Genomic DNA, 16,966 nt, shown 5'->3' with positions numbered 1-16,966 from the left:
CGGACCAGTGGTTGTCGAGAAACAGCGGTTGCAGACAGACAGACACACAGAGATTGCTGGAATTATAGAAAGACAAGGAGTTAGAGGGAGACCATTTAAAAACCTATCAAAGCTCGCGTTAATATCACCAACATATGGTTGTTCATCCGTCCTCTATCCTTTTTAAACGCTGAGCATCAAGCAAGGAAGCAGCACGGACCATCTTTGAAGTCTTTGGTATGACTCGGCTGCTGGGGATTCGAACCACCGACCTCCCAGACTCAGAGCAGACACGCCAACCTCGTCTGGTGCAAATTTTTCTTTGTTTTGTGACATCACAACTGGCGATTTCATTGTTGATGGGGAACCGAGAGCATCATGGGAAAATACGTTCAACCGTGCACAACTTGCTACAAAGGTCTTGGCGTAGATCTCCTCCGGGATCTAAGGAACCACAGAAAGCCACAACTTTAGATTCGTGCTCAGTACTTGATGACTTCGACAACAAGCTCTAAATAATCCACTTATACTTTAACAGCTAACGGAAAATATTATGACCACGTGCAGGGTTCAGCTGGGAAACGTTTTTGACCCAAGTCTTTGAAAATCCATCATACCAAAGCAGGTCTATGCAATTTGCTTAGGATGCCGGTGATAACTCACTCACTATTCCTGAAAGTCACCGTGGGATCTTTCAACATGCGTGCACTAATGCTGGCAGACACGTCACTTCGCTCAAGGTCTTTCTCAGCTAAGGCGTGATGTAGCTTGTGATGCAACACCCTGCCTGCTTCGAAGCAATCCAACAGTGTAATGAATACGCAGCAATCGGGAAGGGAATCAAACCCAAATTCGACAGCCCAAAGGTAAGTGTGCTCCCTTCCTCCTCTGCATATCTGCTGATAGGGGCCTGTTGTAGGATCTCAATGATAATGCAAACGACGAACACTGATCAGTTATTAACAGCTAGCTTGGTCAAGTTGTGAAATTGATTAATTGTTTGGCATCCCACCATAAAAAAAATGACAACCTTGGACCCTGTTCCTACCCAGCACACACATCAGAATTGACCGAACGCTGGTGAGGTTGGAAGGGTCGCAAGAAGACGTCGATTTGCCAACATCGGTCCAACGTCGGGCAAATGGTGTGAAATGTTGAGACAAGGGCCAACTTTGGACCATCGGCATAGTTGGCAACATTGAGAAAAGAAAAGGCAGTAGTATGGATCATTGGTGAAGGTTAGGCAGTGTGATGGTACAAAACGATGAAATGGGGTTGGGAGGGGTGTGGAGAGCCATAAAAGGGGGGGGGGGAAGAGGGAATGGGAAGCATGGTTGTTGGTCAAACAGTTAGGGTGACTGGCTTAAGATCAAAGGGTCGAGTTCAAGCCGCCGTCATCATTGAATTAACAAAGTGCGGTTGCCTGAGCCGGTTATCCTTGAAGGTGACAAAATGAGTACCAGTGTAGTGGTATTGGAGGGCACTGCATCAGTAGCACAGCCGTGCCCCCAGAGTGATGCACGCAGCAGCCACAGGCTGCACATGATAGCTTGCTATCTCAAGCCCTGGGTAAGGAAATTTTGTAATTTCAACTTTATTTTGAACATTAAGACACTTATGCAAAATTTTACTTAAACAAGCTCAAATGAGCTAAGATCCTCGTCCTCTTAATGATGACGTCATAAAAACGAATATGACGTCATTGTGATGTATCAGGTTTGTGATAAATTATCTGTGCTAATGCCTGGCTTGATTCCCACAAACAAAATTCAAACAGCTTGCCGAGTTTCGGAGATAATGTCATAGGCGATTTCCATTAGCGGCGATATGACGTCAACTTTTTTCGAGGAAGAATTTCCAAAATCGGAGATTGTTACTGCCTGCGCGTGGGCTTTCTGCAGATACATGGCAAATTTCACGAAGATCCGATGAAAACTCTGTGTTGTGAAACAAAAAGTCAAAAAATAGGGATGAGGTCATAAAAATTGATATGACGTCATAGTGATGTATCATATGCACGGTAATTCATCTCTGCTCATGCCCTGTTCGATTCCTGCAAACAGAATTCAAAAAGCTTGCCTAGTTCGAGATAATTTTTTTAGGAGATTTCCATTAGTGGAGATATTTTGACGTCATAACTTTTTTCTCAGAGGAATTTTCAAAATCTGAGATGGTTACTGTCTGCGCAGGGTATTTTTACATATATACGCCAAGTTTCAGGAAGTTTCGATGAAAACTATAGGCTGTGAAACAAAAAAGTCCACAAGAAGATGAAGAACAACAACGTAAGACTGAGAGATCCTCCACAAGGATCTAAAAAAAAAATAATAATAAAAACTCCACAAACACCCCCACTTTAGTACAACGATAGTTATTTCATAGTATTTGTTCAGTTAAGCTCACTGTAATATGGAATAGGAAAAGCCGAGAAGCGAACATAGAATTCTTCTTGCATTCGCTTCTGACTTTACCTATTACCTCAACATTACCCTCACAACAACTACACCGCCTAGAGCAGGATCTCATCTGAAAAAAAAAAAATCCTCAACATTGCCTTTACAACAACAACTACACCGCCAAGAACAGGATCTCATCTAAAAAAAAATATATTACCTCAACATTACCTTCACAACGACAACTACACCACCTAGAATAGGATCTCACCTAAAAAAAAAATAATATTACCTTAACAACAACTACACCGCCTAGAACAGGATCTCATCTGAAAAAATAAGTACTAGATTGAACGTAGAATTCTTCTTACTTTCCCTATAACTTCTTCATAACTGTATACGCAATTTCCGGTGACTTCGGCCTGGATTCGGGATCAGCGATCAAATAACGTAAATCACGATTAAAAATTCTTTTTTGGTGATGCGGGAGATATCTTTATTAAAATCAGTGGAGGAAATATCCACCATGTCTGATATTTGGGTCTTTCATGTCTCAGACGATGCCTTTATCTCCCAGCATGCATCATTCACCATGACAAAAACCGGAAGCAAAAAAAAAAACGCAAGCAAAAGGCTCATAGCCAACGACACGGATTCCAAATTGCTCGGGTATTGTGTTGTTTCCTATTCTCTCATGTGCATGTGTTAAGTAATATTCACAAGATAGAAATAAAACCCAATCGTGTTTATACACCGCACAACGTTTAAAAAAAAACTGGAAGCAAAAGGGTCATAGCCAACGACACGGATTCCAAGTTGCCAGGGGTATTGTGTTGTTGTTGTTTCCTATTCTCATGTGCACGCGTTAAGTATGAAGCTCACTGTGTTCGCTATTACATGCGAGTAGATATGCGGTACAAATGTGTTCGGTGTCCCATATGTTCTTTGTAACCTCCAACACTTCCCTTCAACCATTTATCGTATCTTTCAGCACACACTGCTTCAGCTGCCAGTTATCCCTCCATCCCTCACTGGACCATTAAAACCAGTCTGAGGTACATCCTTGTGGCGCTGCACACCAGGAGGGCAATAAATCTTAATTATCCCATGAGAGCATGCCAAAACACCAGGACATGCCCCAATCCCAAGATGCCACCAGACTTTGGAGGCTCCGACATGCCAATCGAGCAAGACGAGGGCACCTCTGATCTCCACGTCGTATTAGTCTTCGGCTTATCTTCGGGTCCAGTCTTGTCATGGCGCCCTAACCTAATACTCCAAGGTCTGCGCTGCACTTGGCATCTTTCCCGGGATGCACGGTGAGACACGGCAACTCGAAGACATGCTGAGTGGGGCCAGGAGGAACAAGACCAAAAGACATAATGTCAAAGTTAATGGGTGGTGTTAGCTCAGCCAAGTTTATGCAAGGTGTGAGGGAGCACAACCCCACCCCCCATTCTTCTTCTTCTCTATAATCTCTCATTTCCTTGTTGTGGACTGATGTGTGCTTTGTGTAAAGTGTAAGGTGACTGCTTAAGACATGAGAGGACAGGAATGCACACATCGGGGAGAAGTCGGAATGTTAGTACCTGTACACAAGCTTTTTGTAAATATATGCAAAGTTTCAAGACATGGTTAAAACACATTAGCGTCGACTCAGCTTGTCTGTCCCAACAGCCGAGAATGGAAACTGGTGATTGGGCAACAGATAAGAACGCAGCCTGTGTCTTGGTTCTGCTCAGCCAATCAATTAAGATCTGTCATGTGACAGTCGGCACGATACTCGTTCGCATTGATAACCTCACAAAACGATAATACGGCTTTGGATCTGGCTCAAGGTTCATGGCACGAAAGGAGAAGGTTGTCTTCAAACCCACTGTCCTTTTGGAGTTATCCACAAGAAATATGGGGCGGGGGGGTTATTATTATTTAAATGTTATCAAAATGCCAATAGGATGAGAACATCACCAGGTTCACCTGCTAATTTTATACAGAGAGCACCATTCAGACGTTCAAATGTCAAGAAGACAAACAATGACGTTTCACATCATTTATTACTTTTTCTTTTCCCCACAAAGTACATTGCATGTAACTACATATATATTCAAAGTTTTTGTTACGCTGGCATGGAAGTTCCACAACAGCACGCTTCAGAATTCGCCATGAAGCAGAATGATAAGTTTCAACTTCAGCATTGATAATGCAAGGGGTGTTTCAAAGGGGAAAACAAAAGTACAAAGAAAACAAACAAAAAAAAAAAGGTCAAGAGGCAAGGTAGGATGGCCCAAAAGGCCGTTTCCCATACCTCCTCGGACATAATTTAATGGCTTTGATGAACAGCATCATCGATTTCTTGTGCTCCACATTTACCCTCTTTTAAGGAATGTTTGTCGTTGATGCAATGAATACAACGAAAGAACGTGCTAAATCTTCTTAACCGATTCAATCATTGACCCCTCTGGGTTTTGATTCAGGGGGCTTGTGTTACACGACCGTTTGCTTCACGTTGTGCTCCTTCCAGTAATTTCTCAGCCACTGTAGTCCTGACAAAGTGTCTCCTGGAGGGGAAGGGGGGGGGGTGATTACAATAAACAACACTCATAGGTAGCTGATGGGGGTTGGGAGAGTGGAAGTACAGGTTTCATTAACTGATTAAACTAGCCATTTCAGCCCATTTTTATATCCAATTAAATCAGAAAATGATAATGTTACATTGTGGGTTTTCTACACCAACCACATACGAGCAATTTAAATTGCATGAATATATATTATGATGCAATGAAAAAAAAAAAAGAAGTTTTTATAACAATTGCAATGAGCTCACACGATAAGAGTGCAGTGTTTCAAAAGTAAGATTTTTTTGTGTTTGTTAAATATTTTCATGAAAAAAATAAGTGACGTCTGTATGTCTGTCTGTCTGTCTGTCTGTCCCGAGCATAGCTCCGTGGGTTTTGATCCGATCGTGACAATTTTGGTGGGAGGTTTATATCATGATCTAGTTGTGTTTTCCTGGAAATGGGCGTGGTGCGCCCATTATGGGCGGAGCCACGCCCAAAAATCGTGTTTTTAGGGGGTAGCCGATTTCAATTTGCATCTTCTCCAAGGGGGTTTGTCGAATCTGACAGTGGTTTCAGTATTTGGTTAGCCCAATGGCACCTGCATAGCCCCACGGAGCTCGATTTTTCATTTTCATCCCAAGGTCAAGGTCACAAGGCCACGAACTTAGAAAATTTCGAATTTTGACATAAAAATCATTCGACCGCCCAAACTTTGAGAGCTCGGATGACAATATTTTTTATGCATAATCTTGAGGTCATTCCCCACCTAAAGTCTTGAAACCATTTTGCTATATCTCGAACACCTTGCCCATGGCGCCCCCCTCAAGTTTGTTTTTACGCTGATTTCACCAAAGTATGGATAATCCGATGAGTGCGAAATGCCATATAGCCAATATGACGTTATATTGTTCCTGGAATGTTCCAGAGGAAGTTTTGCACCAAAGGTCATAATCTTTGACCTTTAAAGGTCACAAAGGTCAAATTTTCAAAGTTGTGGGAATCGAACTGGGTTTTCGACCTTCTTCGACGAACTAACTCCAATAAGCAATAGTACGTATCCTGTTTCCCTTTTTCATGTCCACAACATTGTTTTGTGACCTTTAAAGGTTATGCAAAGGTCAAATTTTTAAAGTTGTTGAACGAAACCGGGTTTTTTGACATTTTGCATCTAATAACCTGTCACTCGTACCACATCATGTTGATCATTTTTATAACTTGGTCAAACATTATCACATTGTCTCATCCTTGACTTCTGAAACAATCTACATCGTCAAATACCGCTCGTGAACCATCGTCGTTTTCAGACTTGTCACTAGTTTATATTCGTTTCAGGGGTACTTTGTCTCCACACATCTTCATGTTTATTTTAACAATGATCTCAGGCTTGCACATATACTCATAAGCAGGACGAAGACTTTGGTGTACTTTTGAATGAATTATGAAGACATGGGTAAACAATGCACACATACACATGGAATAAGCTTAAATGAGAAGATTACAATCCAGTCCCCAACATTTTCATCACATCGTTCACATGACAACACCAACAGGCCAACCTCTTACACAAAACGTGTGCGCGTGTATCAGTCCAGAAATAGGGAATCTCCTTCAACTCGATTAATCACCGATCATAAACACAGAATAGAGTTGATCTTTAGTTGAAATGCCAAAGAAGCACACTTACCTTCGACTTGCCTGGACTATAAACTCTCGGGCTGGTGGTTCACAGGCAGAGCATTGTATCAGTGACTTCAGCATCCCTGGAATGGATGTTAATCTGGAGACCTATGTTAGCATTAATTGTTGGATGATAAAGATCCCATGTTGTCTTTTGTCGGAGCTAAGGCAAGGAATTACAGGCACACCGACCAAATTACAAATTCCTGCCATAAACTGGAAAGGGAGAGGAGAGGGGGGGGGGGTTGAAAGGGCAAACTGTGGGTCTGGTCTTCCTGTATATTCCTACAAACAGATTACACTACTTGTTCTCACCACCAATGGAGTACCAAATCCAGCGATGAGCTTGTGGGCACTGAAACCATGAACCAGAAACCCTAAGTCCATGACTTCTGGCAAAGTCAAGGAACTCCTTGCTATTCTGGTTCACAGTTCCAGACCCATGGGGACCAACACATCTCATAACCATCCCTATCAGTTCCAGTTGATGCACTGAAATCTCCTCAAGACTAGAAGTGCATCTCGCCGAGGGCACTGATCAACAACAGACTCGAGCGTGGCAGAGAATTATTGGTGAGTCACTTATTGGTGAGTTGTGAAATGCTCACCACCGAGGCTCCCAAACATGTACCATGTGCAATGCAATGTCAATACGAGTCATCATATAAATATCAAGACCCAATCACAGCTCTCACGTGCAATTGGAGGGAACATCCCATCAGCTCTAACCAAATAAACTGCCCCTAGCTCACCAATCACATTGGGGAAGAGGGTGTGGGGGGGGTATTTGGAAAGGGATAGTATTTACAAGGGGAGAGAAGGGTACAAGACATGTCCAAATATATTAAAGTTGGAATTCTCTGCTACTTTTAAAAGTTACTGGTGGAATGCTAACAACTTGATGGCAAGAACGGTATTCAGACTGTGTGCGCACCTGCAAGTGCTGAACTCACCACGTGGAGCGTATTCACATCCCACATAGCCCTGATATCCAAGCTCCTCCAAGAGGGAGAATATGTATGGAAAATTTATTTCCCCAGCACTGTCTGGCTCCGAACGTCGTGGTACTTGTGCAATCTGAATATGGCCTGCGAGACGACACCACCACGTATTTAGGATCTGCCTTTGGGAGAAAGTATCTTTCAACGATAAACCTATCATACCTCCATACAAATGGAAGGCTCATGGAAGTGCTAACAGTAAAGGATGGAATGTTGACATAACACATTTGAAATACAGTATATGAGCAATGCAACAAGGATTTACAGATGGACAGGGTCAATGTGAGTAAACCTTTATGTTCGACAAAAGTCTTTTGCATATAGGGTGGTAACATGAGATGGGGGGGGGTGAACTATCACCATTAAGAATTATGAGGAAGAGTTGGAATGGATTATATGAAGACAGAGGGGAGGCATCACCATAGGTAAGAGAAGAGGAGCAAAGAAGTAAAGGTGAACAAAAAGGGAGTAGTGCATGAGCATGCTTAACCTTGTGACCATTGGAAATAAGCAAGAGGGAATACAGTGGTAGATAAAAAATAATAATAATAAAGGGATTAAAAGAGAGGCTAAAAGCCTGCCTGTGGTGGGAAAACATAAAATAAAATTAAAATTAAAAACGCAGGCCCGAGGTTTGGTCTTCCCGATGGACTATTTCACTATGCAAACGATGCCCCAAGAAATACTGGGCCAAAATAGTCTTTTTTGTAAATCGAGAAGCCGAGGCTCAATGAGGAATTTTAAATGCCGGAGACCAACGTTACAGATCGACAGAGAGTAAAAAGTGACTGGGTAAACAGAAAATCATGGACATCATGCAAATGAGTAGTTTGTTTAATGGCAGGAGTGGAAGAGGAAGATCATATTAATGAAAAATGAAGGATTAGTGTGTCAAGGAAAGTGGAAGAAAGCAGGGATGGTTGTGGGAGAAAGTACAAGTTGATGATGGGCAGCATTTTTGAAAGATTGGACACATGGGGTACAAGATGAGAAAACATACATGAAGGTGGTTCCACAGACGAGAGAAAAGAGGTAAGAGGGAATGGAAATGTGTGTTGAGCAAAGAAATGTGGAGGTGGGGATGAGTTGGGGGGTGGGGGGGGGGTGTGATGAACCAGGTGTGGGATTCAGGGAGCAAATCCAGAGGTAATGCGACGGAGTCCACAAACCTGATTGCTGTGGGTGAGATGCAGATATTTAGACTTGATCTCTGGCCAAGATATGCCAATAAAACAGAGACCATATTGCCTCCAGGGAAGCAAGATGAGAAGCAGCTGTACCAGTCACTCCATGACACTTTAGATGAAGGCCTTATTCACTGCAATGAGAATGACTCAGAATGGACTTAATTCTGCAGTGAATACCGAGGTGTCAACCTGCCTTCGAAGCCAGTTTGCTGAAGTGGTCTGCTCAAAACAAGTAGTGAAAACCCCAATAGTTACAACTCTTCTGGAGTTTCGCACGAGAAGTATACGGTCGGTCTTCGGTCAATCCTTGTGGAGGAACAGTGAGAACATGGGATTTTCCAATGTTGAAAGACATGTTCCGGGTAACTGACAAACAACTTATTTTTTTCCCCAGATCTGCAGAGTTGGATGCCCAAATGCAGCATCACATGAATGCCTATCTATTCTTCCCGTCCCGAGCCACACAGAATCCTCAATCTGAGTTCAGTCTGATAATAGAACCTCTCTATTGACAATCTCTTCTTGTGTCTATTTTATAATGAAAACATTTTGTGGTCAATAAAGCAGCAAAACAAAACAAACCAGAAAGGCAGTCGGTGGAGTGCATACCTCTTCCACATAATGGCTGATCCACGAGAACATATTGGGCCCAATACATTTTTGAAATATGATATATACAGTGGGGAGAAAAAGTATTTGATACACTGCCGATTTTGCAGGTTTTCCCACTTACAAAGAAGGTGAAGGTCTGTAATTTTTATCAGAGGTACACTTCAACTGTGAAACACGGAATCTAAAACAAAAATCCTGAAAATCACATTGTATGATTTTTAAATAATTAATTTGCATTTTATTGCATGAAATAAGTATTTGATCACCTACCAACCAGGAAGAATTCCGGCTCTCACAGACCTGTTAGTTTTGTCTTTAAGAAACCCTCCCATTCTCCATTCATGACCTGAATTAAACTGCACCTGTTTGAACTCGTTATCTGCATAAAAGACAGCTGTCCACACTCAATCAATCAGACTCCAACTCTGCCAATGGGCAAGACCAGAGAGCTGTCAAAGGACATCAGGGACAAAACTGTAGACTTGCACAAGGCTGGCATGGGCTACAGGACAATAGGCAAGCAGCTTGGTGAGCAGGCGACAACTATTGGCGCAATTATTAGGAAATGGAAGAAGTTCAAGATAAGTCAATCTTATCTTATCTCGTGGAGCCTCAATGATCATGAGAAAGGTGAGGGATCAGCCCAGAACTACATAGCAGGACCTGGTCAATGACCTGAAGAGAGCTGGGACCACAGTATCAAAGAAAACCATAAGTAACACACTACGCCGTCATGGATTAAAATCCTGCAGCGCACGCAAGGTCCCGCTGCTCAAGCCAGCGCATGTCCAGGCCCGCCTGAAGTTTGCCAATGACCATCTGGATGATCTAGAGTAGGAATGGGAGAAGGTCATGTGGTCTGATGAGACCAAAATCGAGCTTTTTGGTTTAAACTCCACTCGCCGTGTTTGGAGGAAGAAGGAGGATGAGTACAACCCCAAGAACACCATCCCAACCGTGAAGCATGGAGGTGGAAACATCATTCTTTGGGGATGCTTTTCTGCAAAGGGGACAGGACGACTGCACCGTATTGAGGGGAGGATGGATGGGGCCATGTATCGCGAGATCTTGGCCAACAACCTCCTTCCCTCAATAAGAGCATTGAAGATGGGACGTGGCTGGGTCTTCCAGCATGTCAACGACCCGAAACACACAGCCAGGGCAACTAAGGAGTGGCTCCGTAAGAAGCATCTCAAGGTCCTGGAGTGGCCTCGCCAGTCTCCAGACCTGAACCCAATAGAAAATCTTTGGAGGGAGCTGAAAGTCTGTGTTGCCCAGCGACAGCCCTGACACCTGAAGGATCTGGAGAAGATCTGTATGGGGGAGTGGGCCAAAATCCCTGCTGCAGTCTGTGCAAACCTGGTTAAGAACTACAGGAAATGTCTGATCTCTGTAATTGCAAACAAAGGTTTCTGTACCAAATATTAAGTTCTGTTTTTCTGATGTTTCAAATACTTATTTCATGCAATAAAATGCAAATTAATTATTTAAAAATCATACAATGTGATTTTCAGGATTTTTGCTTTCGATTCCGCCTTTCACAGTTGAAGTGTACAGATGATAAAAATTACACACCTCTACGTGCTTTGTAAGTGGGAAAACCTGCAAAACCGGCAGTGTATCAAATATTTGTTCTCCCCACTGTATATATATATATAATTTTTGGCTGCATCTCTCAATGGTGAAAAATCACTTTAAAATTCTAGTAGTCAGATCTGGATCCGGATCTTCACCAAAATCTATTCAGTTCGTCATTGTCACACACCGAACCTGTCCACAAAATTTCATCCGGATCCGCTCACAACTCAAGATATCCTGCACACAGAGAAGCGGACAGACAGAGGGGTGAAAACATTACCTCCTTCAATGTTGGAAGTGGAGGTAAAAATGCATTTAAAGTGACATGTTCATGGAAGAAGCTGGACTGATGATCAGAGACTGAAGAGTTGGAGAAGAAATAAGGCAGTCTGCAGCAATGATATATCCATCACTTTACTTATGATGGGAGCAAACCCTGTAGTTCAGTCTAAGACTTGGAATGTAGCTCAGTGTATCAGACTTTGCGTGCTTGTTGTGATAACGGCAGCTTTCCAAGATGAAGGCAGATGAGCATATGAGAAGGGCCAATTAAATGAGAGGATAGGGCCGAAGCACAATTTATAAGGATCAATAATGCACCAACAATGGTGGGTCACGTTGCAGAAGACATGTCAAGATTGATGAGAAACTTCACGCTCAGTGGAAATAAAGTCCACATGCCACAGAGAGCAGTCTTATGGAAGAGAATGGTAGGGGAAGCAAGCAATTGGGGACTTTGGCCTTTTCAGTGAAGACAGTGTTAAGATTTTCAGCTTTTTCTCTTAGCAGTGTCAAACATTATACCAGGGGTAGGCAAACAATTTTTTTTTCCTGGCCATGGGTGTGGCCAGTCGATCACTGAAATAGCCACATTATTGAATAAAACAGAAAATTTTCAGACAATAAATTTCAGGATTCTCATGACAGTCAAAGTCAATTCTAAACACAACACAAAAGTACAAAAAAAAAAAATAAAATCGAAATTGGGGGGGAAAAAAAAGCATGAAATTTCAATGAGAGATTTGGCATTCTTTTTTCTCAAAACAATTCAAAAAACTGTGGCTCAAAATTTGAACACAATGCAAATCGCTAGTTCTGCTTCCAGATTCATTTCAACAAGGTGAGATCGGTTCTTCGACTATCTGTGTCACAGAAGAAAACGGCGACTTGCACAGCCACGTCGACCCGAACATCGAGAACAATTTGGCAATGACGGCCTTCAGGAAGAACACTGTTCATCATCCAAGAGGTCTTGCCACATTTCAGCCAGAGATTCATTGTGAATTTGCGGATATAACTGCTGGCTCTGGAGAAACAGCACGTATGTCTTGAACTCTGGCTTGTTCACGCTGATTAAATTTACAAGTTCTTGGGATGACTTTTCAATTCCGAAAGTAAACGGATCTTTCAAGAACTGACACATCAGGTTGAAGCTGAAGCTGTCGAAGTCAGTGAAGCGCTGTTCAAATTTTTGCGTCTTATTACTGAGGCAATCCACGTATTGCTGCAGCTTCTCCAGTTCAAAAATAAAAAAATAACAACCAGAGTTGGTGTCAAAGCCACCCAATGCTCGCCTGTTTATACATTTATCGTTTTTAAAAGACTCGTCTAAAATATTTTTTATAAAGTATTGCAGTGAAGTCTGATCCAAATAATTTTAAAGCAATATATTCTTACGAATTCCCGCCCGCCGGCGTGCAAACGGCCACTTTCCACTAATAGCAGCCGTGTCGCCCACTGGACAGACAATTCAGTCGTGACCTTCTGGAACAACGCCGGAACCGTGTCACGGGTGGGTCTTCAACCCCACCACGGCCGAGCCAATTTTCTACCCGCGCAAAATAGGGTCAATCGCCGAATCTCAATATACCTAAGTACCTGCGCGGGTAGCCTACCGGGCGACTGTACCTCGACTTGGGACACGAACCGCTTAAGCGGTCCGTTCCGTTCTGCAGTGATAACCGAGCGGGTATTATCGCCGACCTCGCCGGATCCGATTCTATTGAACGGGTATTTAAAACCCAACTATTTATTCCGCGATGCAAGATGGCATTTCCAAGAGGGAGATGACGCAACGAACGGGGTACATTTGAACCAAGCACATTTATTTATAATTTACACACAACACGTATGCAGGCAAGGCAATGAAATAATCATTCACGTATGCAAAGAGACAAAATCAATCACGTATATAGACAAAGCAAAAGCAAGGGAAAGCACTACGACCGAATATAAGCAGTAATAATTTACAGGCACTTAAGCAGTTCTACTTCTCAGACTCGGTGCCACAACATTCATTCCAAAGCCCAAAAGAAAAGGGCCATCCCCAAAAGACGAGGATGGCAGACCGGGTCCATAGAACTTCATGTGAGTGGAGCCTGGCTGACCGAATGGGCCCCACGAGACCGACGCTGGTTACCTGCACGCTCGTGGTGCGACGGTCGGCGAGCTCTCTCCGGCATTCGCCTCTGGTGCATGCCTCGACCCTGGACCACCGCACACAACCCTCACGACTTGGCGCCCAGAGGGAAGGCACCCGGAGCTCAAACCACCACGAAGCAGCAGCAATCACCAGACCAGAAGAACTCGATGACGCCGAAACCACCAACGACCTCGAAAAAGCTGAAACCACCAACGCAATCCAGAAGCTCTCCCGAAGAGATGATAACGACGACGACCAAAGACTCGACGACAAAAGGCTCGACAACATTCAAAAAGCACCAATGTCACGAAGAGACAACAACCCAAACGATCACCCCCTCCTTCCTCGAGCTCGTGTCCTGTCCGCCCTTATATCCTCTGGGGTCCAACCCCTTGCTCCTCCCCGTTTTCTGCTCCGCCCCCCACCTTTCAGTTCCTGCTAGAAGCTTCCAGAAAAGGGGCGTTCCTCCGTTCCCAGCGCCTCATTCCACGAACCGACCAATGGCGAACGATCTTCCTCGCCCCTCCCCCATACCAAGTGCGGAGAAAACAGGCAGGAATATTAGGGGGGAAAAATCCGCGCGCCATCGAAGTTCCTTTGGTTTCCTTTTCCTCGTGTTTATTGAATGAATGTGGCTGTGGAGAAGAAGGGAATTGATAGCTGGCGTAGCGGCGAAGGTGGTTCGGTGGTTGGAGATGTGGTTGGTTCAAAATAACGATAGAAAAAGAAAAACCTACCTCAAAGGATCACAGCCCTGTGACACGAATAATTCCCATTAAACGGTGGGGAAATCTAACTGAACACAGACTTATCGGCATAACTAACTAAGAACCTATATGGTGTTCTGTGAATTTCCACAGCCATAACAATATGTATTTGTATATTGTAATCAGTAAAAAAAAATAAGTGTGGTTGATAAAAACATGAGAAAGGAAATAACTTGCACCAAAAACTTTAACATTTTCACGCTCACACCGGGGGTATTGCTATAGCTCTCTGTTCTTCGAACAGGCGAGTTAAAAAAAAAAAAAAAAAAAAAAAAAAACGATCGCTTTAGCATCTTCCAGATATGGAAAGTGGTTAAAATCTGGTTTCTGAACTTCTACCAGCAGCAGATTGAGTTTTGATTTGAACTCTCAAGAGATTCGAGCTCGATCACAAGTGAGTTTTCCTTTTCCCTGCAGTTTCTTGTTCAGCTCATTCAAGTGACCCATGAAGCAAGTCAAAATCACAAATCACATGACAATGCTTCACACTCAATACCTGAACTTTTCAGCTTGCCCTTTTTCCACCAGAAACTCATGAATTTGCAGATACAATACAGTGAACTGCTCCAGAACCTTTCCACGACTCAGCCATCGAACATTCACATCGTAAACGGTCATCAAAATCGCAGTCATCCGTCCTATTCCTCGAGGGATTCTGTGAACTGCCGTTGAACAAGAGCAGTGTTGCTTGCACAGGTTATTCACAATTTTAATTGGCGTTCATCAAGTCGAGCAACACGTCATTCCCTACCATTTGTGCGCAGAGACTTTCCTGGTGAAGTGTGCAGTGGAAGGACGGCAGGGTACTGGAAACAACGCTGGAAAGATCTTTCAAGTGCTTGTACAGAGGTGTGACAAACCTCAATTTTTTTTTTTTTTGCCAGTCATTGCTCGCACCCCATCCGCTGTGACTGAAACCAACTTGGTGAAATCCAGGCCAAATTTAATTCACTACCTCCAGGACAGTGTTGAACAAATCAATTCCACATGTTTGCCCTCTCAGAGCACAAATCGCCAGCATTTCTTCACCGATTGTGAGGTCACTTGACATATCGAATCCAACAAACAAGCTGCGCAGTGTCACCGATGTCGGTTGATTCATCCAACACTAACAAATAACAGACACATGCCTTCAATTGATCACACAACTGATTTTCCAAATCGAAAGCCAAATCCTGAATTCTTCCAACAATCTTTCTCTGACTTTGCACCTTCTGCTTTCGGTTTTGGCTCATAGTCCTGCAGCAAATTTCCATTGCTGAGATGGATATTTTTTCCCACCAATTCTGCATCCGCAAACGGTTTCTTTTTTTAAACTTTCTTTAAAGCCAGGATGAATGCAGCTTTATAGCCAGCAAACGTCACCAGTTCAGATGATGAAAGGTACCGCTTGAGGTTACACTGCTGATCAAACCAGATGATTTCAGTTGAGCAATTTCTCTGGTGAGTTTTTGAGTACCAAGTGGTAACTTATCAAATTCACTGTGCACATTTTTGAAGTGCTGCTCGACAATGTATTCTTATCGATGATTCTACCAATTGGCCACACAATTTTGTGAAATGGCCACGCGTGGCCATTAGGTTGCACACACATGCATTATACAACCCTTCATGTCATGAATGAACACAGAACAAGAGCTGCCACCAGGCTTTGGGGGATGGTGAGACACTCAATTGGTTTGGACCATAGGTGAGCTTGATGCTGGGGCTCCAGGCTTGTCGGAGGACTGGTACATACTATTTGCGAGTTACGCGTAAAGACTGTTCCCATCAATTGGGTTTCCATTCCAGGTGGAGAATGTAAGCTGCTTCTTCACCCTCAACACAAATCTCAGGATGCTGGATGCATGATAGGATAAATTGGTGAAGAAGAGACATCAATGGTGCAAACTTATTCGTTCGCGATGCTTTTGTTTCAATCCCTCGAGATACACACAGTCCAATGACGCATCAACCTGCCACAAAATAAGTTTAAGAGTCCTGTAAAGTTAAAATCAAAACAAAATGTAAAAAAAAAAAGAAAAAGTGATGCCCAGAGTTTAGGAGCTGGATTTCAAGGAGCAGTGCAACAGCGGAACAGAAGTATGAGAGGATGAAGGGGTTGTGTGGGAAATTAAGGGAGAACAGACACGAGTGTGCATATACTGAACCATTCTCTTCACAGAAGCATTGTTACTGCCGAAGCAGTTTCTTAGCAAGTTTACTGTGTGGTTTGCTATTGCCTTTCCAGCATTATTTGTCCATGCTTTATCCTTTGAACTTATGAGCATCAAGCAAGGAAGCTGCACATACATTTTAAAAGTCTTTGGTATGACTCAGCTGGGGTTTGAACCACCGTCCTCCCAAACTGAGCAGATTGTCTAACCATTCCGCTCGAGTCTGGTCAAGGGTGCATAGACGTGGTTAAAGTGAGAGAAGCAATGAGCAGAATCTGTTGCAAATGAATACTTATTCTGTTCTGTTCTTGCATATGGCAGTTTGGCTGCCAGGTAGCCATCATGTTTTTTGGAAGTGTGGCTGTGCCCCTCTACTAGTACACCGATACTCATTTTGCCAACCTCGGAAGGATGACAGGCTGAGTCAACCCCACCTGGTGTTAATTCAGCAGCCAACGGGGCTCGAATTCAGGACTCTAAGATCCCAATCCACCCACCCTAACCACAAAGCCAACACCAGGCTTATGCAAACTTGGAACAGACATGTACACACAAGTAATATTTTTGAACCTTACCTATGTATGGGAACAAAGATTGGATGTTGCCAGTGAGATTTCCATCCATGATCTGGCAATG

The 16,966-nt window shown here is 43.3% G+C and overlaps 1 protein-coding gene across 4 annotated transcripts in view; it reads right to left on the bottom strand.

Moving 5' to 3' along the window:
• Positions 1-4,407: 4,407 nt before the first annotated feature.
• The window catches only part of HYI (hydroxypyruvate isomerase (putative)), a 52,794-nt gene continuing 40,235 nt past the window's right edge, over positions 4,408-16,966 (bottom strand). For 3 of the 4 annotated variants that reach the window (XM_085884400.1, XM_085884399.1, XM_085884401.1), the window contains 3 exons: positions 16,906-16,966; positions 7,561-7,695; positions 4,408-4,930 (listed from right to left, as the gene is read on the bottom strand). The exon at positions 16,906-16,966 is cut by the window's right edge and continues 9 nt beyond it. In XM_085884400.1, coding sequence (XP_085740526.1) covers positions 4,857-4,930; positions 7,561-7,695; positions 16,906-16,966 — 270 coding nt within the window. In that variant the 3' untranslated portion in view covers positions 4,408-4,856. The remainder of the gene's footprint in view (positions 4,931-7,560; positions 7,696-16,905) is intronic. The other variant, XM_085884403.1, reaches the window with a different exon arrangement.

Source organism: Eptatretus burgeri, chromosome 6 (genome assembly GCF_056783735.1).
Source record: "Eptatretus burgeri isolate ZD-2024b chromosome 6, Ebu_testis_v1, whole genome shotgun sequence".
NCBI lineage: Eukaryota > Metazoa > Chordata > Myxini > Myxiniformes > Myxinidae > Eptatretus > Eptatretus burgeri.
The sequence above is the reverse complement of the archived record's forward strand: the minus strand, read 5'-3'. Positions and strand labels throughout refer to the sequence as shown.